The 25,767-nt window shown below is 44.8% G+C and overlaps 1 protein-coding gene across 6 annotated transcripts in view; it reads left to right on the plus strand.

Moving 5' to 3' along the window:
- SCUBE2 (signal peptide, CUB domain and EGF like domain containing 2) overlaps nucleotides 1–24,132 on the plus strand; it is a 64,258-nt gene extending 40,126 nt beyond the window's left edge. For 5 of the 6 annotated variants that reach the window (XM_067749958.1, XM_067749956.1, XM_067749957.1 and 2 more), the window contains 7 exons: nucleotides 10,901–11,071; nucleotides 13,298–13,465; nucleotides 14,180–14,341; nucleotides 17,424–17,621; nucleotides 19,047–19,199; nucleotides 23,073–23,152; nucleotides 23,821–24,132. In XM_067749958.1, the coding sequence (XP_067606059.1) occupies nucleotides 10,901–11,071; nucleotides 13,298–13,465; nucleotides 14,180–14,341; nucleotides 17,424–17,621; nucleotides 19,047–19,199; nucleotides 23,073–23,152; nucleotides 23,821–23,973 (1,085 nt within the window). In that variant the 3' untranslated portion in view covers nucleotides 23,974–24,132. Of the gene's footprint in view, nucleotides 1–10,900; nucleotides 11,072–13,297; nucleotides 13,466–14,179; nucleotides 14,342–17,423; nucleotides 17,622–19,046; nucleotides 19,200–23,072; nucleotides 23,153–23,820 lie in introns of those variants that run through there. The other variant, XM_067749959.1, reaches the window with a different exon arrangement.
- Nucleotides 24,133–25,767: the final 1,635 nt, after the last annotated feature.

Consider the following 25,767-nt stretch of genomic DNA (forward strand, 5'->3'; position numbering starts at 1 on the left):
GCAGGTCAAAGGACATGCATATTTAAAACTGAATAGATGCTGCTAAATTACCCTCCAAAAAACATACTAATATATACTCCCTCCAACATTGTATATGAGTGTTTTTTGCCCTGCCTCATTGCTAACATGGATTATATATTACTGATCTTTTTCTTTTTTAAATTTAATTTAATTTATTTTTGGCTGCGTTGGGTCTTCGTTGCTGTGCATGGGCTTTCTGTCAGTCGCAGCGAGCGGGGGTTGCTCTTCGTTGCAGTGTGCGTGTTTCTCATTGCTGTGCCTTCTCTTGTGGTGGAGCACAGGCTCTAGGCGGGCGGGCTTCAGTAGTTGTGGTATGTGGGCTCAGTAGTTGTGGCTCGCGGGCTCTAGAGCGCAGGCTCAGTAGTTGTGGCGCATGGGCCCAGTTGCTACACGGCATGTGGGATCTTCCCAGACCAGGGCTCAAACTCGTGTCCCCTGCATTGGCAGGCAGATTCTTAACCACTGCACCACCAGGGAAGCCCTACTGATCTTTTAAATTTTTGCAAATCTGTTAAGTAAAAATAATAGTCATTTTAACTTGTTTTTCTTTGATTATTAGTAAGACTGAGCATGCCTTCATATGTCTGTGGCGATTTAGATTTCTTCTTCTGAGAATATCCTTATGCTTTGCCTATTTTTCCATTGAATTTTTTTGGTTTTCCAATATCATTTTTAAAAAATAAAATTTAAAGTCCCAAGTTATATCAAAGAACATAGTCACTTCTGACCAAACATTTTCTTTCTTATAGTCATTTTTATACAGTAAAGTCTCATTAATTTGACATTTAAGGACTTTGGGGACAGCCTGCTCTGCAGGTGACCTTTGTACCATCTGTGATCAATTTTAGCAATATGGCAAAAAAGAAAAATAGCTATTATATTCTCCAAGGAACAAATTCCTTAAGCTCACAGTAATTCATAAAGTCCTTCATATATAGAAGAAGAAAGAAAAGAAAAAATTAATGATGAAATGGATTTCGATTTTTCTTTCATAGCTGTTTATCCTTTCATAAAGGATACATTATTTAAGGAATATACTTGCTGAAGTATAAATTTTTTTTTTTTTGCGGTACGCGGCCTCTCCTGCTGCGGAGCACAGGCTCCAGACGCACAGGCTCAGCGGCCATGGCTCACGGGCCCAGCTGCTCCGCGACATGTGGGATCCTCCTGGACCAGGGCACGAACCCGTGTCCCCCGCATCGGCAGGTGGACTCTCAACCACTGCGCCACCAGGGAAGCCCTAAAGTATAAATTTTTGTATTTGATTATTTTGAAAACTTGTTGAAATTTTAAAAAGACACAATCCAGGCAACTGGCAAACTGGGAAGTATCCTAGTGCCTGGGTTCTTGAGAGACTAGAAAAGTTTAATTCAACTTTTAATAGTAGTAGTGTTCCTCTGCAGTAGTTGAAAAAACTTAATTAAAACAGAATTTATTGAGATCCCACTCTGTGCCACTCTATGAACTTAGGTTGAATCAGTGAGAACATAATGGGTGAGAAGCCTGCTTTTATGAAGTTCACATTCTAATGGAAGGAGATGGACAATAAAAAAGTAAAGAGAAAGATAATTTCAGAAATTATAATTGTTATTGAAGATAATAAAACAGAAAGGGTCAGAGGGGAGGAGAGATTACTAGTCCCGACAGGGTGTTCAAGGGAGACCGTCAGAGCAGGTGACGTTTGAGCTAAGACCTAATTGAGAAGGAGGAGCTGGCCATGCAAAACTCTGATAGAGGCAGGGGGTGCTCTGATGGAGGGGATAGCAGCAAGTGCAAAGGGCCTGAGGCAGGAAGGAGCCAGGCATTTTCTTCTTAAGTTTTCAAAATTGACAAATTATTTGGAACTGAACAGGCAGCAAATTTCTTTTCTGTTTTAAATCAAGGAAAATATAAAGTGTATATTAGCAATATAGACCAATATTAGACCAATATTTAGCACATGGACTTGGTAGGAAATGCTTTTAATTTAAAAAACATAATTTAATAAAATGTTGACATGTATTGAGCACTTAATGTGTTCAGCCCTGTGCTAAGTACTTTACATGTCTCATCTCATTTAGTCTCATCACAAGTCATTCTGCATCATGCCCCTTTTACAGATAAGGAAACTAAGGCATAAGAAGGTAAGCAGTTTTCCCAATGTCATGCAGCAAGTCAGTGGCAGAGCCAGGATTCGCATTCAGATCTGACTCAAGAGCCTATGTTCCTGACCATCTCAAATTGAATGCTCTCACGTCTCCCACATATAGGCTGTGCCCTGTGATTATCTTACTCATGCCGCACTCGTATGGAGTGCCCTGCGTGGGCCAGCTCTGTGGTGGGTGCTGAGGAGGTCTGAATAAATATGACAGCATCCCTCAAGTCGTAACCCTCCCAGGGAAGCGTCAGAGAAGCCTTCCCCAAAGAGAGAAAGCCTAAGTGAGTTTTGAAGGATGCCCAGATGAAGCATGAATGGGGAGGAGCATTCAGGCAGAGGAACAGCCTTAGGTAGTGAGGTTGAGCAAGATGTGCACAGGGCATTATTGGCATTTCAGTATTACTAACCCTGGAGTGGAAGGTAGGATGCAGTGAGCAGCTAGGCTAGTGGGCAAAACATGGCCAAGTCATGAGAGACCTTGAATATGTTGCTAAGGAGCCTTGACTTTATCTCTAGGTGACAGGTGTCATTAGAGGCTTGAATCAGGGAGCATAAAGTCATATTTACATTCTAGAAAGATCTCTCTAACTGAATTGGGGGTCAGGACTGGAGGCAGAAAAACCGATCTGGGAGCTTCTGAATGCTTTGCATAAGAGATATTGAGAACATGAAGGCACTAGATGGAGTAGAATAGAAGCAGTGGATTAGTGAAATATTTAGGAGGAAACGTGAGCAGCATTTGGTGATAAATTGGGTTGGGGACTGAGACGAGGAAAGAGTTGGGGTGAGCTCAGAGGTTTCTGACTTGGCCTCTGATCCTGCACTTGCTTCCCATATGTCCCTCATCTCACCCAGCCCTGTTTCATATGCAGGAGACACTGAGAAAAAGCCTGTGGGTTGGTTGAATGGCTAGATGAATGTGATCACTGGGGAAGAAATAATCAGAAAAGATTTATAGGAAAAGCAGAAAAAAATGGGCTCTTGAGAGGGCATGAGAAAGAACGAAAACTCAGATACAGAAAAGGGGACTAAAGGCTGAGTTTGAGAAGTGTAGGGAGGCAAGTCAAGGAGGTTTTTGAGCCAGGGAGTGAAGCAGTCAGAGAAGCACTTTAGGAAGGTGAATCTTTTTTTTTTTTTTAATTTTTAAAAAATTTTATTTATTTTTTTTTGCTGCGTTGGGTCTTCATTGCTTCGCGCGGGCTTTCTCTAGCTGCGGCGAGAGGGGGCTACTCTTTGTTGCGGTGTGCGGGCTTCTCATTGCGGTGGCTTCTCTTGTTGCGGAGCACGGGCTCTAGGCGCATGGGCTTCAGTAGTTGTGGCATGCAGGCTCTAGAGCGCAGGCTCAGTAGTTGTGGCGCACGGGCTTAGTTGCTCCGCGGCATGTGGGATCCTCCCTGGCCAGGGCTTGAACCCATGTCCCCTGCATTGGCAGGCAGATTCGTAACCACTGCGCCACCAGAAGCCCCTAGGAAGGTGAATCTGATGGCAGCATGTAATAACAGAGCTGAGGCCGAGAGGAACACAGGCAAGGGAAATCACTGGAAGGTTATTGGAGTAATCTAGATACGAGATGGCGAGGAGCAAAGGACACTAGTGCCATGGGGATGAAGCATAGGGGATGGACAAAAGGGACACAACTGTAGGATGCTGCAGCAGGGAGGAGAGACGTCTGGGATAACTGTGGTTTGGAGCATTGGTGACTGGGAATATAGAGGTGCTGTTTAGAAAGAGAGTAAAGCCAGAGGGGTAGGAAGGCTTGGGAAGGGAAGAGAGAAGCATTCCCCTTGAGAAAGTTGAATTTGAGTTGCAACAAGACTCCCAGGCAGAAATGTCCATGGGCAGGTGGGAGTCTAGGAAAACGACTGCACCTCTCCGTGTGCGGACTGACCCTCCTATCCTGCGTCTGTCCATACATGCTCTGACTCGCCTGCTGCTGAAATGGATGAACAGCCCACGCTCCTTCCTAAGGGAACTCCTGCACTGGGGCTCTGGAGCCCATTCCCTCTCATCATCTCAAAAACGATACTCCTGCTGTTGTCCCCACCGACCCCCATCTCAGAATTCTCCTTCTCTACTGGATCATTTCAAACAGCACGCAAACCTACCTCCTGTCTTAAAACCCACACAAATCCTCCTTTGACTTCCTGCTTCTCTCCAGATCCTGCCTCCTTTCTTTGACCCCCTTGTAAAGCAAAACTCCTTGAGGGACTTGTCCAAATTTGCTGTCTTTACTACCTCACTGACCATTTTCTCCTCCACTCTAGCCAATCTGGTTTTCATTCCCAACCGCTCCACTGAAACTGCTTTTCCCAAGGTTTCTAGCAACTTCCACGTTACCAAATCCAGTTTCCAGCTGTCCCTCAGACTCTGCTGATCACTCCTTCCTCCTGGAAACCCTTGTCATGGGTTTCACACACCACACACCTCCGGTTCTTCTTCTGCTTCACCAGCTGCTCCCTTTTCATTTTCCATACTGGTTCTCCCCTAATTTCTTATCTCTAAACATCAGGGATCCCAGGGCTCAGTCCTCCATGCCCCTCGCCTATCTTCACACTCTCCTCGGTGACCTCATCCAGCTCCATAGCTTTAAATACCACCACATGCTAGTGACTCCCAAACTGCCCTCTCCAGCTCTGACCTCTATCTGAATCATGGACTTCTCTGTTCTAGAGGTGCTGAACATTTTTGATCACACATATACACACACACAGTGAAATACTTTTGAATTTGTGAATGTTTACTTATTTTAAAATTATATACTCTTACTATTGGCTAATATATTGTGTACAACATAACAAGTAGAAGAATGAGATACAGTTTACATAAACAAAATTTCAAATAGCTGGCTAGTCTCTGAGGGACCATATTGACAACTTGGTAAGGTTCATTGTGAACAGTAGTGGTTGTAAATCATTTTTCAAATAGTCTTTTTGTTCATTACTAGTGTTTTGGCTTAACTCTTGTCAGATCTGATTAAATTGTCACTGTTTCTATCCCGTGATGTGGTTTGACAAGAGCTAGTACCAGGAGAACAAGCTGTGTCAGCGCTGCACTTCCCTGTGGTTCACCTGCACTTGCATCACTGGTTCTGCATCATGGGCCCAGGATTTCTACAGGAATTGTTTAAAGCTGCTTTCTACTTTGTGATGGTTCAGTTGGTTGAAACTAGATCATTTTAATCAGGAAATCTATTCAATGAGGCACAACTGAAATTCTTCTTGAGACACTGAAAGGAAGTGAGTCAGTCAGTACCTCCCCACCCACAGGTCTCTTTCTTGGGGACCTTGTGTCTTCACACGTGTCTCTGACTTGTGGAGATGTGGACTGACTAAGGGACTAATTTTTTTTTTGGCTGCATCGGGTCTTAGTTGAGGCACACGGGATCTTTTGTTGCTGCGCGCAGGCTCTTCGTTGCGGCGCGTGGGTTTCTCTCTGGTGTGGCGTGTGGGCTCAGTAGCACCGCAGCACGTGGAATCTTAGTTCCCCCACCAGGGATTGAACCCTCATCCCCTGCATTGGAAAGCGGATTCTCAACCACTGGACCACCAGGGTAGTTCCTAATCTTTTTTTCTTTTAAACAGAAGAACTTTAAAAAAATGATTTTTCTTTCAGTTTCATTGAGATATAATGGACATACAGTACTGTATAAGTTTAAGATGTACAACATAATGATATGACTTACATGTATCATGAGATGATGACCACAGTAAGTTTAGTGAACCTCCATCATCTCGTATAGATACAACATTGAAGAAATAGAAAAAAAATGTTTCTCCTTGTGATGAGAACTCTTAGGATTTACTCTTTTAACAATTTTCATATGTAACATACAGCAGTGTCAATTATATTTATCGTGTTATACATTGCATCCCTAGTACTTATTTATCTTATACCTGGACGTTTGTATTTTTTGACCGCCTTTATCCAATCTCCCTTTCTCCCACCCCCAAGCCCTGTGCAGCTCTGGTAACCACAAATCTGATCTCTTTTTCTGTGAGTTTGTTTGTTTGTTTGTTTTTGAAATATAATTGATATACAACACTATGTTAGTTCCTGGTATGTGACACAGTGATTTGATATTTCTGTACATTTCAAAATGATCACCATGGTAAATCTGGTTTAATTGCTAAACCAGTGAACCTTTCTTTACGTCTTATTTTTTAGATAAAAATTAATACACATAGATGTGAAAATGCTTTGCTCACACTCTGGATCATTTTGTAAATGTAAATGGTACCCCTGAGGTGTAGCGTTCTACCTTGGAGACCACAGGTATAACCAGTGCCTTCTCAACACCAACACTTGCGTGGCCAAAAAATATCTTAAACTTGACATGTCTAAACAAAACATTTTATTCTCCTCTCTCCCTCCAAAATAAAACCCACTTCTCCCTCATCTCCTTCATCCCTCATCTCCGTAACTGGCATCCCTGTTTGCCCAGTTGCTCAAGTTGAAAGCCTCAGTCTTTTTGGCCTCTCTTGCTCTGTCATGCTCCTTACTGAATCCATTAGCAAATCCTGTCAGATCTGCCTTTACATTATATCCTGAGCCTAACTAGTTTTCTCTTCCTCTGTTATTACCACTCTGTTCCAAACCACCACCATCTCCTGCCAGTCTATTGCTATGGGCTCTGAATTGTTCTCCTTAGCCTTGCCTGTCTTCAGGCTGTTCTCCACACGGTAGCTAGAAGATCTTCTAGAAACATAAGTCAGATCATTTCACTGCCCCATTTGAAACCTCCAACACACTTTGAGTAAGGTCTAATTTCCTTACCATGACCTTCAAGAACCTCCGTAAGCTGGCCCTTGCTTGCTTTTAGAGTCCATATCCTATCACCCAGCCCCTTTCACTATGTTCCTGCTACATTGGCTCTTTTGCTGTTAGGCAATACCATCACAAGGCTGTTTCTCTCATTTCACTCTGCCGTCTGCTCAGAGAGGCCTTTCCTGGCTACTCTTCGAAAATAGCATTCATGCAAACTCCATCCCCACCACTCTTTGCCTTACCCTCTCTGCCTGTTTTACTTTTCTTCATTGCACTTACCTCTAGTTAGCATTCTACTATGTATTTATTTGTTTGCTCATTTATTGTTCATACTCTCCACTAGAATGAGAGCCCCGTTAGGGCAGGGCCCTGTCTGTCTCCTCTGCTGTATCTCCAGCCCCCAGAACAGTACTCTGCACATAATCAGTGCTAAGTATTTAACTGAATAAATGAGTAGATGAATCTTCACAGGAACAACAGATGAAATCCCAAGGATAGTTGCCGCCAACACTAAGAGAAAAGAGGGCCAAGGGCAAATCTTTGGGGAAATATTTAAATTGAGGGCAAAAGAGGCACTCTAGAGGAAGTGAAATCTCAGTCCCATTAACTAGGCATGAAGAAAACAGCACGCACTGGGGAAACTCAGCAAGGAAGGCGTCAAGTCCGGCTCATCTCTCTGCCCCAACTCTAGGAATGTTTTCAAATAGCAAACGGAGCACACACCAAAAACCTGGACAGACGTGACAAATCAACCTCTCAGCCCAAGGGAGTGCTCTCTCCTGTTATCCTGAAACACTCATTTAAAAGGATTTCAAACCAGGATCCTGAGGCCACAGCACCGCCTCGAGCGCCATTACCTCTGAGCCGTGACAAAGCAGCAGCTCCAGGAGACCCTGGGAATCCACGTGGGCTGCCTGTGGCTCTCCTTCAGAAGGCAAGGCGTGATTCTTAAGAAAACAGTCAGATGCTGGAGAGTGACCCCTTTTATTAGGTTCACCATCTTAGCCACAGAGAGACCATAGTGTTTGTCCATAGCCTGAAATACTCAAAGGCCGTGGTATTGAAAAGAGGGCCAGCCTTCAGGTCTCTTTGTCACCATTAATCCTGGTCCCCACTGGTCTCTCCCTTTTGCATCAGAAAGGCTTTCTTTTTTTGAAGGGGAGAGAAAACAGCTGTGCGGGATTTGAGAATGGGATTTTAATGGTCACTGAAGACACACAAAAGCTTTGCTGTGATCGCAAAGTGTTCTGGGGGCAATTGACTCCTTTGTCTGGGGCAGCAAAACAAGCTGGCTGCTCAAGGAGAAAAGAGAAGCAACTGGAACTGGCATTGAGGTCTCTTTAGGTCAGATCTTTAGCAGATTTGCAAAGAGCTGTTTTCAGGAGTCTCTTCATGACATTTCAGAATAGCTTTTTAGTGTTTAGCCCATTTTTACCTTGTGAAAGGAACAAATTAATCTGGAAGGTGCTTGCCATGGATTATTTCTGTACGTCTTTCTCTCTGGAAGGAAGATGGAAACTGTGAGTGACAAGATGAGCTTGTTTATGTGGAGCAGGCCTTTCACTGTGAGAAAAAAGAACTGGTGCCCTCTTTTCTGCAGGGCAGCCCAAGGGGCATTTCTCAGTCCTTTGCTCACTTGAGAAATTGCAACAGATGTGGGATATCTTGAGGCTTCACAAAACGTAACCTTGAAAAGGCTTTGCGGGGTTTCAATAGTTCTAAGAAGGAGTGGACAACCAGAGCAGCGGGAGTCCGTCCAGTTACTCTTCGCAGAGAGAACCAGGTCCATTCTTGTCCACCTATATGAAGGGGATCGTTTTCTGCCAGAGGAACAGTGATAAAACAGACCAGACTGATCCGACTCTAAGTTATGATTCATGGGGCTGTTGGAATCTTTGCCATCGTATGGGCACTGTCCCTTTAGGTGAATGAGTGTTATGAAAACAGCCGTTCCCAAAATGGACATGGCTTGGGCTAGAGGAGCTCCTAACAGCCCTGGTTTTATTTGCTTGCTGCCAGTCTTCATGACAGCTGGCTTGTTAGAGCCATGAAGGGGTTAGGCTCTCATTTACTGGCCTGCTATAGGCGCTGGGATAGTCAGGTGGAACACAGGATAAAAAGCCATGAATTCCTACTACATAATTCAGCCCAGCTTTTCATAGGAGGTGAGCTGAAACCAGAGTAATTATGGAAATCATTATCCTGTAGGGCTGCATTTAGAGACTAAGTCTGGAATTATAGGCTCTGTCTGCCAGAGCTCTGTGCATCATACCCACGATAATGTCGTTTGCCAAGAGTTTGGTTCACTTTTAATTTTTTAAAAAATGTCATTAAATGAATTAAAAATGATATGTGAATATTGTAAAAGAAAATCCAAACAATATAAAAAAGTATTAAGATTTAGACTTTAGAGTAGACTTTGACTGATATCATTTAATTGTAAAAATAATATTTGAAATGTGGCATGTTTCATCTTACTATGATTTTTTTAAAAAGCCTCAGTTTTCTTTAAATTATGGGGTAAATAATGAAAAGACATTTTTATTACTGGTAATAGAGAACTTTGCCATGTTTAACCCTAAAAGTACATATGCAAATTGCATTTGTAGGGTAGGATGAAAACCAGTATTCCCCCTTACACACATTCAAGAGCTATAATAGCTAATTTTATCATGTGATATTTTGTTTTCTATTTCTTAGCAGCTTAGGTATAAAAGAAAATGTGTTTTATTCCAGTCAGACTCCCCTAATGCCCCATAGAGAATCCTTGGCAAAGTCTGGAATTGTGATTCAGTCGGCACTTTTATTCAATGACCTTTTTCCTCTTTAAACTCAAAGCTCTTGATCTCATTGTAGGTGTATTTCACAAATTAGCTGTGGGACCTTGGCCAAATTATTTAATGTCCCTAAGTCTCTATTTCTGTGAAATGGAGCTAATCATAGCGCCCAGCTCCTTTGGGTGTTTCCAGAACTAAATGAGATAAAGTGTGTAAAGCTCGTGGCACAGTATCTAGTAGATGGTACGTACTCAACAAACGTCAGCCATCAGAAAGCCTGCTTTGGTGGTTATGATGATGTTCTTTAAATATTATACTAGGGAACGCACTTCAGTATATTTATATTCATATCCTAAAATAAGATATGAGCCCATGTTTAACTAAGAACACCAAAATATAATCAAAAGCATAGTTTATTAATTTCCTTGTAGTTTATTCTTTCAGGAGACATTTACTAGGCTTTGCTCTTTGTCATGTATCAATTTTATTACAAATATGAAGCATGCTGTTTTGCAGAGGTCATCTGTAAGACCCTTGAGATCACCCTCCCCACAGCCAACAGAGAGTGGGCTTTTTAAAACACAGCTTCTGGTCGTATTCTTCCCCTTTCAATGGTTCCTTTACCTGCAGGATAAAATCCAAAGGCCTGGCATTCAAGGACTTTTTCAGTCTATCCCCAACCTTCCTTTCTTCCCTTTCCTCCCATGTCAGGCGTGAATCTTTACAACCTGCCGCTCGTCCTATCTGGGGAGCTCCTACTCATCCTTCAAGGCCTGACACAAATGTGGCCTCCTCTAGGAAGCCTTCCAGGATGCCACCAGCCAGAATTAATAACCCCCTCCTCTCTATTCTTCTAGCACCAGTCCTGTGTTCAGTGAATGATTTTCACTTTTATACTCCTCCTGTGAAGTAGGGAATGTCATCAGTGCTTGTGTTCAAAAATAATTAGGACCACTGTGATCCCTGCCCCCGAGTGGTCTAGGGAGAGAGGACCTGTAAATGCCTCTAACAGTGGGTGACAGAGACCATGGCAGAGAGGTGTACACAGGGAACCCAGAGGTGGCACACCCTCTGTATTCAGGGGGGTTGTATGGGGGAGTGTGGGGTCAGTGCCATCTGTTTACCTTCATCTCTAGCACTCACATCATCCTTCCTTGGCCTCTGTGCCCTCACTGACAAGATCATTTCCCCCTTTGGCTAGTCAGTTGCAGGGCTGGAACATACTACGATGGAGTACAAGAACGCTGCATTTTATGTCCAAATGGAACCTTCCAAAATGAGGAGGGGCAAATCACATGCGAACCATGCCCAAGACCAGAAAATCCTGGGGCCCTGGAGACTCCAGAAGCTTGGAATGCATCTGAATGTGGAGGTGAGAATGCCCTCTGTCCCTTCTTACTCCTCCAATCTCCTGTATTGTTTAGCAGAAGGCATAAGTGCATTTCAGTGCAGACAATGCGTACTGCACCATGGAATTCCTACCATCAGGGACCGTATTGGGCTCATCGTTGGCTCTCCAGTACCTAGCTCAATGCCTGACACATGCTGAACAAATGAATGAAGATCTGATAGAATACACTGACAGGAAAAAAATGTGTAAATGTTGCAATTGCATGTTTAATCACTGTAAATAAATATCCCCTGAGACCTGAGTGATCTCCCAGTGTGTAGGGACTACCTGAAAGTGTCCAAAAATGGAGGAAGTAGCACTGATTCTTTTTCTAGCTTTGGTCTCAAAGTCAGAGCTTATTAATTTTTTTAAAAAAAGTATCCATCTGGTTATTTTGTTAAAACTCTGTGAAGAGTTTGTGCGTGTGTGTTGCATTTTTAGTTTTTATTTGTTTTCTAATTGAAGTATAGTTGATTTATAATGTTGTGTTAATTATTGCTGTACAGCTCAGTTATACATGTATATACATTCTTTTTTAAAATATTCTTTTCCGTTACGGTTTATCACAGGATATTGAATATAGTTCCCTGTGCTGTACAGTAGGACCTTGTCGTTTATCCATTCCATATATACTAGCCTACATCTGCTAACCCCGCACTCCCGCTCCACCCCTCCCCCGACCCCCTCCCCCTTGGCAACCACCAGTCTGTTCTCTATGTCCGTGATTCTTTTGAAGAGTTTTTAATTGTCTCTTATAAAATGTTAACCCTGGAGCCATGCTTACTTAGGTTCTGTGGGCTTCTTTCCTATTTACTTTACTAGTAAATGTCTTTATTAAACAGGAGAAGGGCCGGCTGTACTGACACTCTGTGGGCTCAAAGGGAAGGTGTGATTTGGTGTGGCGATTTGTAGGTGATGTCCACGGCAGAGTGCGCCGGAGCTCTGGCAGCCCTGCCTCTCCTTCTAGTGATTCCCAGAGCCAGATTTAGTTCCCACCTAAATGACTTCAAACTCAAGTGCAGGACCTTTTCTGGTTTACAAATCAGATCCTCAGACTGACGGTGTGACTCCTAGCATACTTCGGCCTGTTATGAAATCCTGGGACTAACGGCAAGGTTGATAAGGAGGTACTTTGGGGCATCTGTTCACACTTGTGTGTGACCTTAATAAGATATATTTATAGTACATCAGAATATTAGTAATAATAATAATAATTGCTAACGCTTATTGCATACTTGCCTATACCAGGCATCATGCAGGCATTCATGAATAATTCCATGAGTTGTTCATATGGTTATTGTATCACTACAAAAACTTTATGGGGTTAAAGAGACTCATTCAAGGTCACACAGCTAAAGAGTGGAGGATTTGGAATCAACAGCCAGGTCTGACAGACGCCAGACTCCTCCCTCAGGTGTGTTTGTTAAATGCCATTATATCTGTACCTTATGGGTAGAAAGAAAACCATGAAAATTAATAGAGGAGAGATGATTAGGAATATAAGAGACGGCAGATTTTTATAGCATCTTGCCAATGCCAGGCCAATTCCTAAGGAATGTGTGCTTTTAGCAATCCTTTTGTTTATGGCTGTGATACTTGTCATAAACTTAAAAAATATAATAAAGTACGGTGTTTAAAGTCAATAAACGCCTCTGGGTCCCTCTGTCAATGTGGATTGGATCGGTTGCATTTAGTACACTAATTGAGGGAGGCCAGGACACACCTTAGCATAAGGAGATGTAACTTAGTAAATATAATTGGTAAAAAGGGGAGACTCTTCCGTGACCAGAAGAGTCTTTATATCACTAGGATGTAATCAGCTGGGTGAGGGTGTACTTCTGGGTCGAATTATCACATGGACTGCAGGCAGAGAACCCTCTCTCTAGGGGCTCCTGCACTGCAGCAGCTGCCTGGGCCCTGGGTAGTCCTAAGCCTGCAGCCTACCCATGCCTGCTCCGTAATCCAGAAGGGTCCACACTTGTCTCCATCTTTGCGCTGTGCTGTGTAGCCCTGTGTGTAAACATCAGCACCCACATGCTACCTCGTCAGTGTCCGCAGCAGGGCTGGACAAAGTTTCTCTCACTGAGGTGGGAGCTGAGGTCCGCATGGGGTGACAGGCCTGACCACATCTCTCTGATCTCATCTGCAGAGAGATGGGAAAGGCTCTGCCCAGGGGCCTTGCTCACCTAAGGTCATTGATCCCCCCAGGTCTGTGCCAACCTGGTGAATATTCCGCGGATGGCTTTGCACCCTGCCAGCTCTGTGCCCTGGGCACATTCCAGCCTGAAGCTGGCCGTACTTCCTGCTTTCCCTGTGGAGGAGGCCTCCTCACCAAACACCTGGGAGCCACTTCCTTCCAGGACTGTGAAACCAGAGGTGAGGACTTGGCAGCTTGCCTCTTCCCGGAATTGAATTTCCCCTTTTGAGAACCGTGGTAAAGCCCCAGTCAAGCTCGGCCGAGGTGCCCTGTGTGGGCCCCAGTGTCAGGGAGGACAGGTCCCCACGGCCATTCGTCCCTGCTGGATGTGCAGGGAGCACAGGAACTCCCTAGATATGGTCCTCCCCTTCGAACGGGGCTGACTGCAAGACAGCCGGGGAGATGGGCAGGTTTAGTCCACAGGCTCCCTCTGCTCCTTGCTTCCAGGCCTCCTCTAGCTTCTCACCCTTCCCTAGAGTTCCCCACTCCAGAACAGGCCCTACGCCTTCTCCAGAGCCTCACCCCGCTGCCTTCTGCAGGAGCCCAGCCCCAAGCCCAGGGTCAGCTCTGCGCCCCTCCAGGCTCCCAGGCCCGCTGTGCATGAAGACAGAGCTGTGAGCATTCACGCCCGACGACATCACGGACAATGAACTCAGAAGATACACCCATACCTCGTTCCCTTTGTGTTTTTCTCAGTGTCATGAGTCACAAGTCGCACCCAAGCTGGCTATTTAGGGAATTAAATGTTGATTAGCCCCAGAGTAGTAGGAAAGCAGTACTTATTTGGGCATAGACATTTCTGTCCCAAACTGCAAAAGCTTTCGTGTTACATCTGATGAAAATAAGTCTTTTTTTTTTCTTTTCGTTCTCTCCACCTTCCCCCACCCCTACAGTTCAATGTTCACCTGGACATTTCTACAACACCACCACTCACCGATGTATTCGCTGCCCAGCAGGAACATACCAGCCAGAATTTGGAAAGAATAATTGTGTTTCCTGCCCAGGAAATACCACGACTGACTTTGATGGCTCCACAAACATAACCCAGTGTAAAAGTAGGTCTCTCTCTAAGGCTTTTCACAGTCCTTGATTAAGAGGGCAAGCACCTGGGTCCACCTAGGGGGTGCGAGTTGGCAGGAGTCCCTGGTTCATTCAGGACCGCGGAGCCGTTGTTAGCCCTCCTCAGGGCTCTGCAGCTCAGTGCTGGACCTGCAGGCACTCACCTGTATTGGTGCAGGCTACTTCTCCAGGCACATTCACAGGCTGTACTTGCTGTAATTTGCTCCCAAGGGTAAAGTGTCAGTTCAGCCCTGTTCAACAAGCACTGTTTGAGGACTTGTTATGTGCCAGGCAATGCAAGCAGAATCAGTACCTGGCCCTGCAGCAGCACAGGCTGCGGGACTGCAGAGGAAAGAGCTACTCCCTCTGTCTGGAGAGACGAGGAAAGGTTTTGATGGGGAGAGTTGGGGGAGAGTGGGAGAAAGAACTTCACGCCCAAGAGAGCAGCTGGGAGGAAGCACAGACTCAGAAAGGTGAAAGGCTTTATGGGAAGAGACCCCTGGACCTGATCATGGAATGTGCTGCAGGGAGTCTGAAGCAGACCAAGAAAGGAAGCCTTGTTGACTGAAAAAAAAAAAAAGCACAACCTAAAAGTTGAGAGTTATGTTTTATTCGGCTCACAAAACTGAGAACTTAAGCCCGGGACACAGCCTCTCTGATAGCTCTGAGGGACTGCTCCAAAGAGGAAGGGGAGGAACCAGGATATATATGAGTTTTTGCAACAAAGACCAGGTAGTCGGAACATCAAGATTACTGTTAATTAAACAAGACCCAATATCTCAAGGTAAGGAAGTTAGCGCTTTTCTGTGTAAGGGAATATACAAGAGTCTGGGCTCACTGAAATCGTTCCTTTGATCTGCACCTCAGCTATCTGGGGCCAGCATCCTGTGCTTTCTCATCCTGAGTCTCCTCAGGGTGCATCATTTGGGGTGGCTGCAGTGTGATGGCTTGATGGTCGCAACATCCTTTGTTTACTGACATGGCAGGCAACGTTTTTTCTTTTTTTAAATTTTACTTATTTTTATTTATTTATTATTTTTGGCTGTGTTACGTCTTCGTTGCTGTGCGCGGGCTTTCTCTAGTTGAGGTGAGTGGGGGCTACTCTTCGTTGCAGTGTGTGGGCTTCTCATTGTGGTAGCTTCTCTTGTTGTGGAGCACGGGCTCTAGAGCACGGGGGCTTCAGTAGATGCAGCGCATGGGCTCAGTAGTTGTGGCTTGTGGGCTCTAGAGCGCAGGCTCAGTAGTTGTGGCGCACGGGCTTAGTTGCTCTGCGGCATGTGGGATCTTCCTGGACCAGGGCTCGAACCCGTGTCCCCTGCATTGGCAGGTGGATTCTTAACCACTGCGCCACCAGGGAAGCCCAGCGTTTTTTCATTGACAGTCTTGACTGCCAGACTAGGGAGCTTAGTTTGTATTCTGTAGGAATGGGGAGGTAAATCATTCAAGGACTTGCTATTTGGACTTGGTTTGTTTGCTTCTTTGTTTTTAACTATTGTGTAAAATTCTCTAGTAAAGGCCAGCTGACAACCTCAGCTGGTTCAGCAATGTAGGGGAGCAAGAGGCCTCCCCAAACTGGAAGAGTAGGGGATTGAAGGGGGCAGTGAATCACTTGAATTTATGACTGGAAGCTTATCTGGTTTTCTCTCTATCCCAACGAAGCCCTTTTAACAACATCCTCACAAGTAGCTGTCTAGTCTCTTTTTCGTTAAATTAAAAAATTTTTTTAACATCTTTATTGGAGTAAAATTGCTTTGCAATGGTGTGTTAGTGTCTGCTTTATAACAAAGTGAGTCAGCTATACATATACATATATCCCCATATCTCCTCCCTCTTGCGCCTCCCTCCCACCCTCTCTATCCCACCCCTCTAGGTGGTCACAAAGCACCAAGCTGATCTCCCTGTGTTATGAGGCTGCTTCCCACCAGCTATCTATTTTACATTTGGTAGTATATATAAGTCCATGCGACGCTCTCACTTCGTCCCAGCTTACCCTTCCCCCTCCCCGTGCCTTAACAAGAAGCTTACTGCCGCTCATAATATCCTAGTCTGTTGGTAGATTACACTTGGGAAGTTCACAGTGTAAGAAGATTCTTTTCCCCGTCAAGATGAAATGTTTCCTTGCCTTCCCACCTCTGGTCCTTGGAGCTGCATGGCACGGTTCCTCAGGTAGCCGGTCAGGCTCGGAGACAGTTTTCTTGACTCCATGACTCTCTCCTCTCCCTCTTCTCTTCCAGGAACAAAAGACTGTTTTTTTGGTTTTTTTGTGTTTTTTTCCTACTGGGAATAATAAATCCCAGTTACAACTAGAGAGGCCAAAGGTTATCCTTCAACATCTTCTCTTGAACAGGTTCACCTGACAGTTTTAAACATTAAGCTCCTTTAGGGCAAGAATATTTGTTGGATGAATGGAGATTCAGTGAGTGAAGTATGGCTGAGGTGGTGTGTGTGTGTGTGTGTGTGTGTGTGTGTGTGTGTGTACGCACAAGTGTATGCTCCTTGCCTTTGGTGCCAGAGGTGAGTATCCAGCATGACCTATACTGACTGATAGCTGAATGGAATTCTCTTCCCCACTTAAAAATAAAACATGGTCTTGACCAGAGAGGAAAGTGAAAGAGTATGGCTGTCATGTCTTCATCAAAGATCTCTAGGAAAGGGTCAAATATCCTTTGCTGAGCAGTAAGCTCTATTCTCCCTATTTTGACAGACCTACAAGTTCTGTGCCATGCATTCTCCTGGCACTTGGACTTTGTAAACAAAACAGTAAAAACTAAAGTTATCCTTTTGTTTCACAAACACCTGTCCCTGACCTTGAATGCCTTCAAGTTAATGAGAAAATGATGCCCTGGGAACCCAGAGGGGTGAGCTCTGTGTGGGAAGTTAATGTAGTCGGGCTCCCAGTGGGGGCTGTGGGCACTACAGGGCAGACTCATTCCTGCGATGATGTCATTTCCGGGGGCAATAGGGTTCTCCTCAGCCAAGCGGGGGCTGGCCATGACATCATTGTTATTATTATTTTTTGACCATGACATTATGACAGCTGTGCTGTGCCTTGGTAACTCACGGCATTTCCTCTTCCAGACAGAAGATGTGGAGGGGAGCTAGGTGATTTCACTGGATACATCGAATCCCCAAACTACCCAGGCAATTACCCTGCCAACACAGAATGTACCTGGACCATCAACCCACCCCCCAAGCGCCGCATCTTGATTGTGGTCCCTGAGATCTTCCTGCCCATAGAGGATGACTGTGGAGACTACCTGGTGATGCGGAAAACTGGTGCGTCTCACCTGTCTGCTCCTCTCCCCTTCTGAGGCCAGCTGGAAAGCCTGATGGCACGCTGCCTGGCTTTATTATTTAAAACATTTTTTATGGAAGTATAGTTCATTTACAATATCATGTAAGTTTCAGGTGTACAGCACAGCGATTCAGTCATATATATGTGTGTGTGTATATATATATATATATATATATATGTATATATATTCTTTTTCAGATTTTTTTCTCTTATAGGTTATTACATAGTATTGAGTATAGTTCCCTGTGCTAAACAGTAGGTTCTTGTTGGTTATGCCTGGCTTTAAATGCGAGAAGCAGGCCTAGAATGACACCTCTTATTTGAACAGAGATGGGACATGAGTTTCTAGAGTTTGCCAAGAAAACAAAATTTAGACAAAAACCACAGGTTGAGGCCTCCTGTTGAACCCTAGAGGAAGCGATCCTGCGGGTCAGTCTTCCCTCTGTGCTCATTGGGAACCCTCTTCCACAAGGACACAGAGTGTCAGTGAAGCTCATGCAGGGCTGGCTTCAGGACCCCAGACACTTGCCTCACCCTGGGAAGCAACTCATGGCTTAGGGACTGACCAAGACAAAGGGCGTGGTCCAGCCAGGAGGGACCCGCCTCCCATCCTGATGCATGACCCAGTGTCCATAAAAGGATACTGTCACCAACGCAGCTTAGAGGCAGTGTCATGAGGGGGCTCTGCCTGGATCTGAATCCCAGCTCCACCTCTTACTAGTTCTATGATCTTGGGAATACGTTCGGGAACTTTCTGTGCCTCAGAGTGCTCATCTGTTAAAATGGGGATAATAATAGTTGCTACCTCATAGGGTTATCATGAGGAATAAATGCATTTTTATTTGTAAAGCACTTAGAATAATAATGACACATACTACTTAAGTATTCGCCATTCTTATTAGTGGTTACAATGTCTGGAGTCAGGTGTGGGTTTGAATCCTGATCTTTCCACATACTGGCTGTGTGATCCTGGGCAAGTAATTAATTTCTCCATAAATGAGATAACCACTGCACCAACTTCCTCTGGGTTTGGGGGGTGGGGGCTAAGTGAGATAAAAGTCTATAAAGTGCAGAGCACACTGCCTGGTCTAAGGAACCATGCAGTGAATGGCGGAGATTATTACCAGGTTGCAGCAGGTTGGCCCTGCAATGTGAGAGCCCTGACCTCAGCTCCTGCAGTGAGTGCTGCACCCTGGGCTGCTGCCGTTTGCCAGCCATGGGCCTTGCAGTTAGCCTTCCCTGGGGCCCACAGCCACGACTGTGGCCCTTACGAGGACTCAGCTGGTCCTGAAGAGCCCTTGTACATAACTTGTTTTGTGGTGTGAGGATTTGAAAAGATGAGTGTTTATTATCTGCAGGCTCAGTGATGAGTCTTGAACCCCGTCCCCTCCAACTTCCCTTGGCAGCTTCGTCCAATTCTGTGACAACGTATGAAACCTGCCAGACCTACGAACGCCCCATCGCCTTCACCTCTAGATCCAAGAAGCTGTGGATTCAGTTTAAGTCCAATGAAGGGAACAGCGCCAGAGGGTTCCAGGTCCCATATGTGACATACGATGGTAAGCACTGTGAAGCTCAGGCTGCAGCACGCATAAGAAGGTTCTCTGCTCTGAACAGAATCAACTCCTGGGCCAGCTGGTAGACTGCTGACAAGCACGCATGCTCAGAAAGGCAGGCAGGATACGGAGAAAGGACATCGCTGACTCACAGGTGCCAAGGTTTAAACAGGCATTTGGGGATACTGACTACAAGGATGAACAGATGTTTTAGAAAGTAAATGAACGCGAGCATAGTTTTGTGGGTCAGAACATGGGCGATGGCGTCAGCCAGGTTGGGTTTAATCTCTTCTGCAACGTTGTGGATGTTACTTACCATCTCTAGGCTTCATTTTCTCAGTGTGTAAATAAGGATAATCGTTAGACTTAATGTGAGAGTTCAGTAGGATAATCCATAAAGGACTGGGTGCCGTGTGTGGCACATAGTAAATACTCAATAAATATTAACCTACTACAATTGCAGCTTTTTTAATATAGAATCCCAGGGAATGAGGAAAAAGACCTGAGTTCTGGTCTTGTCTCTGACACTAACTTGCTGTGTAACTTTGGGCAAGTTAGATGACTTCCCTGGTTTCATTTTCTTCTTGTTAAACGAAGGGGTGGCCTGTGTGAGCCCTGGGACCCTACCAAGCTCTGAGACTTCGGTGACAAACATTGACTAGGAACACAAAATGAACTGGACCTTGTCCTGGAAGACCTCATAACCTAGCAGGGAAGAGTTATCTGTTCATCGTGAACTTATTCATTCATCCATGCCACAAATATTTAATGAGCATCTAGTATGCCAGGTATTGGGTGAGGTGCTGGAGACAACACGGTTAGTGACAGAGATACAAAAAAGAATATGGTGTCATAGATGCTACAACGGGGCATGTACAAGGCTCTGTGTGAGACAGAAAAAGGGGCAGCCATTCATTTTGCATGGGTTTTTGGAAAGAATAGAGCAAAGTCTCAAGAGATTTGGGTCTTGAAAGAATATGTAAGTTTTCTTATAAATGGGAGGAAGAACACTCAGGAAAAGGGAATGACATAGGTCAAAGGATGGAGTACCTGGCATGTTGGGGACTAATGATTTTGCCAGTTGGTAGGGTGCATGGGGCTCAGCAGTGAGAGATGAGATTAGAAGCAGGTGGGGTTAGGCTATGAAGAGTCTCGAGTGCCAAGCTCAGAAGGGTGGACCTAATCTTAAAGGGAGCCACTGAAGGTTTTTAGGCAGACAGGTGTGAAAAGTAGGTGTTTTGGAAAGACGATATTCTATGGAGGTCCTAAAAACACCTCACATAGTTTATTTCTAACATGTGACAAACTCTAGAATCATCATCCTGGTGCCTGAAACCATGTCAAACACTAAGACAAGGGCCCTTAGTCTCAGACTCCTAGGTGGACACACATGGCTCCCAGGTGGCTCTGCTGGGATTCAGAGCATCTTATCTCCCCAAAGGCAGCCAGCCAACAACCTCCCCCATCTAGGATCAGGAAGGAGCCAAAAAGCCACAGAGACTCCAGAACAAATGTCACCAAAGTTCACACATTTCAGTCAGGCTGTTCTCAACTCTGTGACACATGAAAACGTCTTGATTTTTTTCTTTAATTCAAACAAAGGGTTGTAGCTTGAACCAGGGGAAATGACATATAACCCTGGTTAGGCCCACAAGAGTGTGTCTGAAATGTATGGACACCAAGGGGAGAAGAGAGGGTGCAGGTGGGATGAACTGGGAGATTGGAATTGACATATATACACTAATATGTATAACATAGATAACTAATGAGAACCTGCTGTATAGCACAGGGAACTCCACTTCGCTGTACAGTAGAAACTAACACAACATTGTTAAACAGCAATACCCCAATTTAAAAAAATATTGTGTCTGTCACAGCAGAAAATAGTTGAAAACTGCTGTTTTGGCCGTGCAGAAGCCTTTTAGCTCTTCACCAGAGCCTATTTAATTTTTTCTTTCAACCTATATTTCAGACAGTTTTGATATCTGGTTCCAAGCCCAGAAGAACAGCAGTCACATTGAGAAGGGGCAGCTGAGGCTGCTACAGACTAGCCCACTGGCCTGGAGAGCAGGGAGCACCGTAGCTGCGGCTAACATGTGCTGAGCTTATGAGGACCAGGCATATGCCAAGTGCCCTTGACACGGCACGTTCCTCACAGCCACCCATGCAGTGGACACGACTCTCCTGATGTTACAGATGAGGCCACTCTGGCTTAGAGATTTAAGTAACTGCCTGAGAGCACAGCAGGACAAAGTTGCAGGGGTCTTTGGGACTCTTGAGTTCTTACCTACAACACTGGAGTGCTTTTCTCATGACAGTTGGAGCAAGTGAGGAGACACAGTAGTTCTTTTTTTTTAATAAATTTAGTTAGTTAGTTTTGGCTACACTGGGTCTTCGTTGCTGCATGCGGGCTTTTCTCTAGTTGCGGTGAGCTGGGGCTACTCTTCGTTGTGGTGAGCAGGCTTCTCATTGCGGTGGCTTCTCTTGTTGCGGAGCACGGGCTCTAGGCGCACGGGCTTCAGTAGCTGTGGCATGCGGGCTCAGTAGTTGTGGCTCGCGGGCTCTAGAGTGCTGGCTCAGCAGTTGTGGCACACAGGCTTAGTTGCTCCACAGCATGTGGGATCGTCCCGGACCAGGGCTTGAACTCATGTCTCCTGCATTGGCAGGCGGATTCTTAACCACTGTGCCCGACACTGGGAAGCCCAACACTGTAGTTCTTAAAAGCAGAGGAAAGATTTTTTTAAAAGACGGTGGTTTGGAAACATTTGGGATAGCGGCAAACAGCTCTCTAGAACAGTGACAAGCGTTCCTAATGGTGAACTCCTCATCAAAAGGAGCTAATTCTCTGAGGTAGAGACTCTGCAGTAGAGGAATTCAAGATTAAAAAAAAAGAAAACGTACCCTCATTCATATTTTATAGATTTTGTATTCACGAAAATGAAAGGATAAGAAGAAAGAGACCACATGAAGAGAGGACCAGCGATATTGTACATGTATTAAATTAGTAATTATGAGTATTATCCTATGAATTTCCATTTCCCATCACTTGAGCAGGAGAGACTTTTTCTCCCACACAGTTCCAGTGATGTTCTTATGATTTGTTTGGATTTGTTGCACATAATATGCATACAAAGAGACATTCTTCTCTGCCTGGAATTTAAAAAAGATTGTGTTTTGCATATGCTTGATTTGAATTATGACTGTAGGAAATAGGCTAGACTTTGAATGCATCAAGGAAGGTGAGGACTAAGAGTTGAGCAGCATGAAGGTCACTGGTGACCCCAACAAGCAGTTTTGGCGGAGTGCTGGGGGCCAGAGTCGACTGGAATGGGTGTGAGAGAGAAAGAAAGGAATCGAATTGGAGATAGTGAGTGCTGACAATTCTTTCAAGGAGTTTTGCTACAAAGGGGAGCGGAGACGTGGGATGGAAGCTGGAGGGAGAAATGAGGTCTAGAGAGGGGTTTTTTAAAAAACATTGGAGACACAACAGCATGTTTGCATGCTGGTGTGAAAGACCAGCAGAGAGAAAATTTCATCACGTAGGAAAGGAAGGGCAGAATTAGTGGAACAACGTCCTTGATTTGGTGAGAGAACATGGAGCTGGTAAGCAAAGTGGAGGGATGGGTCTTGGCTGGATATACAGAGGTTCATCTGAGGGAGGAACAGGAGAGATGGATGCAGATGCTGGTGGGTGAGAGGAGGTAGCGGGTGAGTCTGTGGAAGTTCTCTCTGATTGCCTTCTTAGTATCAGAGAGGTCATTGTTCTGATGGCAGCTACAGAAGGGGCATTTCTCAGAACCTTATTTGAAAAATGAAAGAGTCAGCCTGGAAAGAACTAAAGCATACAAATGCAAAATATGTCCTTTATTCAAACAGAGGACTACCAGGAACTCATTGAAGACATAGTTCGAGATGGCAGGCTCTATGCATCAGAGAACCATCAGGAAATACTGAAGGTGAGTATGCACCCGAGGTGGCCACGGCAGTCACCCCCAGGGCTCGCCAGGCGCCACTGAGGAAGGGTTTCCTCTTGCTACCTTTCAGACACTGAGCCTGCTCTGGGCTGAGGTCAGTTTTATATCTTCATCAGACTTAGGTTTTTTTTAAAAAAAACTCAAGGGGCCATTTTTAGTGTTGTCAAATAAAGTAGTATTTTTTAGTTTGGAAATGTGTGGAGGAGCAGAGGGAAACTTGTTTATCAGAAATCCAAGCCAGCGGCAACTCATGTTTCCATGTTCATTCTCCAAATAGTTGAGGATTCTTGGCTCCTTGCTCATCCTTCCAGCCTGAAGTCCACCAAATTTTAGATACTTATAAGTATAAATAAACACTGGCCATATCACTAACGCTACAAATATTCCCCAAATTCCAAAGTTACCACGTGGTTTAGAAAAACAATTTTTTACACATTAAATTTTTAAAATAAAAGTAATATGTGCTCTTTATAGATACTTAGGAAACAAAAATTGGGACTAAAAAAGATAAAAATCAGAGGAGACAATTTTCACAAAGCGTTTTTCAGCTCATCAACCTACCGCCTAACAGTGGGACATTATAGTTCCATTGGCAAAATGTCATAATGTTAAAATATTTTGGCCCAGTAACAAAATTCTGTTCTTTTCAGGATAAGAAACTGATCAAGGCTCTGTTTGACGTTCTGGCCCACCCCCAGAACTATTTCAAGTACACAGCCCAGGAGTCCCGGGAAATGTTTCCAAGATCCTTCATCCGATTGCTCCGTTCCAAAGTGTCCAGGTTTCTGAGACCTTACAAATGAGCCTGCCCACGTGCCACTCAGCACAGCATTGGGCTGTGGGCTGGTGGAACACAGCGATCTACTTCTGCAGCCAGCATAGCCGGATAACGCTGCCTCTAGTAGCAGTGCCTGGTTAGAGTTCAATTTTTATAGATAATACAGATATTTTGGTAAATTGAACTTGGTTTTTCTTTCCCAGCATTGTGGATGTGGACTGAGAACGGCTTTGAGTCTTACTCGCTTCTCATTGCTGTGGGCACATGTCTTGGATATGTCAAGGGCTGGCTGAGCGGGACTTCAGTCAGCTCAGGTGAGATGCACGTGTCCTTCTTGGTCCTCACTCCTCCTTGAGGGGGCTGCCTTGTCTGAGACTTCAGCTTCTTCCAGCATAGTCCTCCCTAAGGGAGCCCTCTGCATTCAGGTGTCGGCTCCGACCAGGCAGAGCAGGAAAGGGGGGAGGGAGGGAGGGAGAGTCCTCCAGGCATCATCTACCCACCTGGGACCTGGGAGGACTCGGTGACTCCACAGCCTTCTCCAGCCTGTGTGACCTAAGTTTGATCCCAGAAGCTTGAGTCCTAAGCAGTGATCACTAGAAATTACTTACAGCAGAAAGAATTAGAAATAAAAAGGTAGAAACTAAGCACTTCCACAGACATCGTAATGTAGACCTATCGATGGCCTTCCCTGTTGCCAGTTTCCACCTCAGAGCAAACGCACAGTGCTTGTCTTACACCTTCAGCTGTGCCCTCAGGGCAGCACTCTTCTGGGTGCTGCAGTAGAGCCTGGAGAGTTCAGATAGGATGTGATCTCCTCGATGGATGAGAATCCATCCATCATGAAAAGGAGATTTCACACACCCCGAGTCAATACCGCCAAGGGTTCTCCTTCCTCCGTGGGCTTCCCAGCACAGGGCGTGCGAGGTCCAGGTGCGACGTGGTACAGACCAGCCTGTCATGTTTGCCTTCCTTCCCCTCGCCAAGTTCAGAGCCTGACTGGGGTCTAGGGGCACGGGCTGCACGGCTCAGGGTGGTCTCAGGCCCTTAATGGTCACCCACTGCCGGAAGCACACAAATCCCGGCCTCTTAGTACCACAGAATCATCTCATTTTCTCTCGGCACAGTGGGACCTCACAGTCACTTTCTCCCACAGGAATTTGATTTTTCAATATTATTAAATTTTTAAAAATTGAAATCTATAGGCAAAAATCTCATTACAGTGAATAAAAAAGACTTCTATCAAACAAGCTGCCATTTCCCTAATGAATGGGCTGACTACACACAACCATAGTGTTTTATTTCAGTAGCAAACTAACTCTGCACACAATCAATTCTCTACACCAAAGTACCAAAAGAAAAAAAAGATTAACAAACATTTTTGAAGAAAACAAAGATTATTTCATTTATTGTTGAATTCTCTTTTCACCTCAATGTTTTGTTTTTTAACCTATTAATAACATTGAGTTTTTAAAAGCCCAATCAAACTTCAAAAAATTTATTTGGATGATCCTAAATACCCATTTCTAAGTCTCTCTTCAAAAATTTGAGCATCTTCGTTTTAAAAAATAATCATTAATACAAGTACTTGGAATTGGTGATGCCGGAACTTGGCTTACATTTCTGAGTCTGACCCTAAGATGAAAATTCAAATGTAATACAATGTGAGTTAATGACCTGACCGATGGCAGCAGAACTGCGCCACCCCGTCCAAGCATGTTAGTAACTTTGTCCTTAGGACTGTCTGATTCTGTATTGCTGGTTTCACAAGAAGGCTAGGGATGGCAGTACACTGGGGGTTGGAAGGAGGCTGCATAAACCT

Source organism: Pseudorca crassidens, chromosome 9, assembly GCF_039906515.1.
Source record: "Pseudorca crassidens isolate mPseCra1 chromosome 9, mPseCra1.hap1, whole genome shotgun sequence".
Lineage (NCBI taxonomy): Eukaryota > Metazoa > Chordata > Mammalia > Artiodactyla > Delphinidae > Pseudorca > Pseudorca crassidens.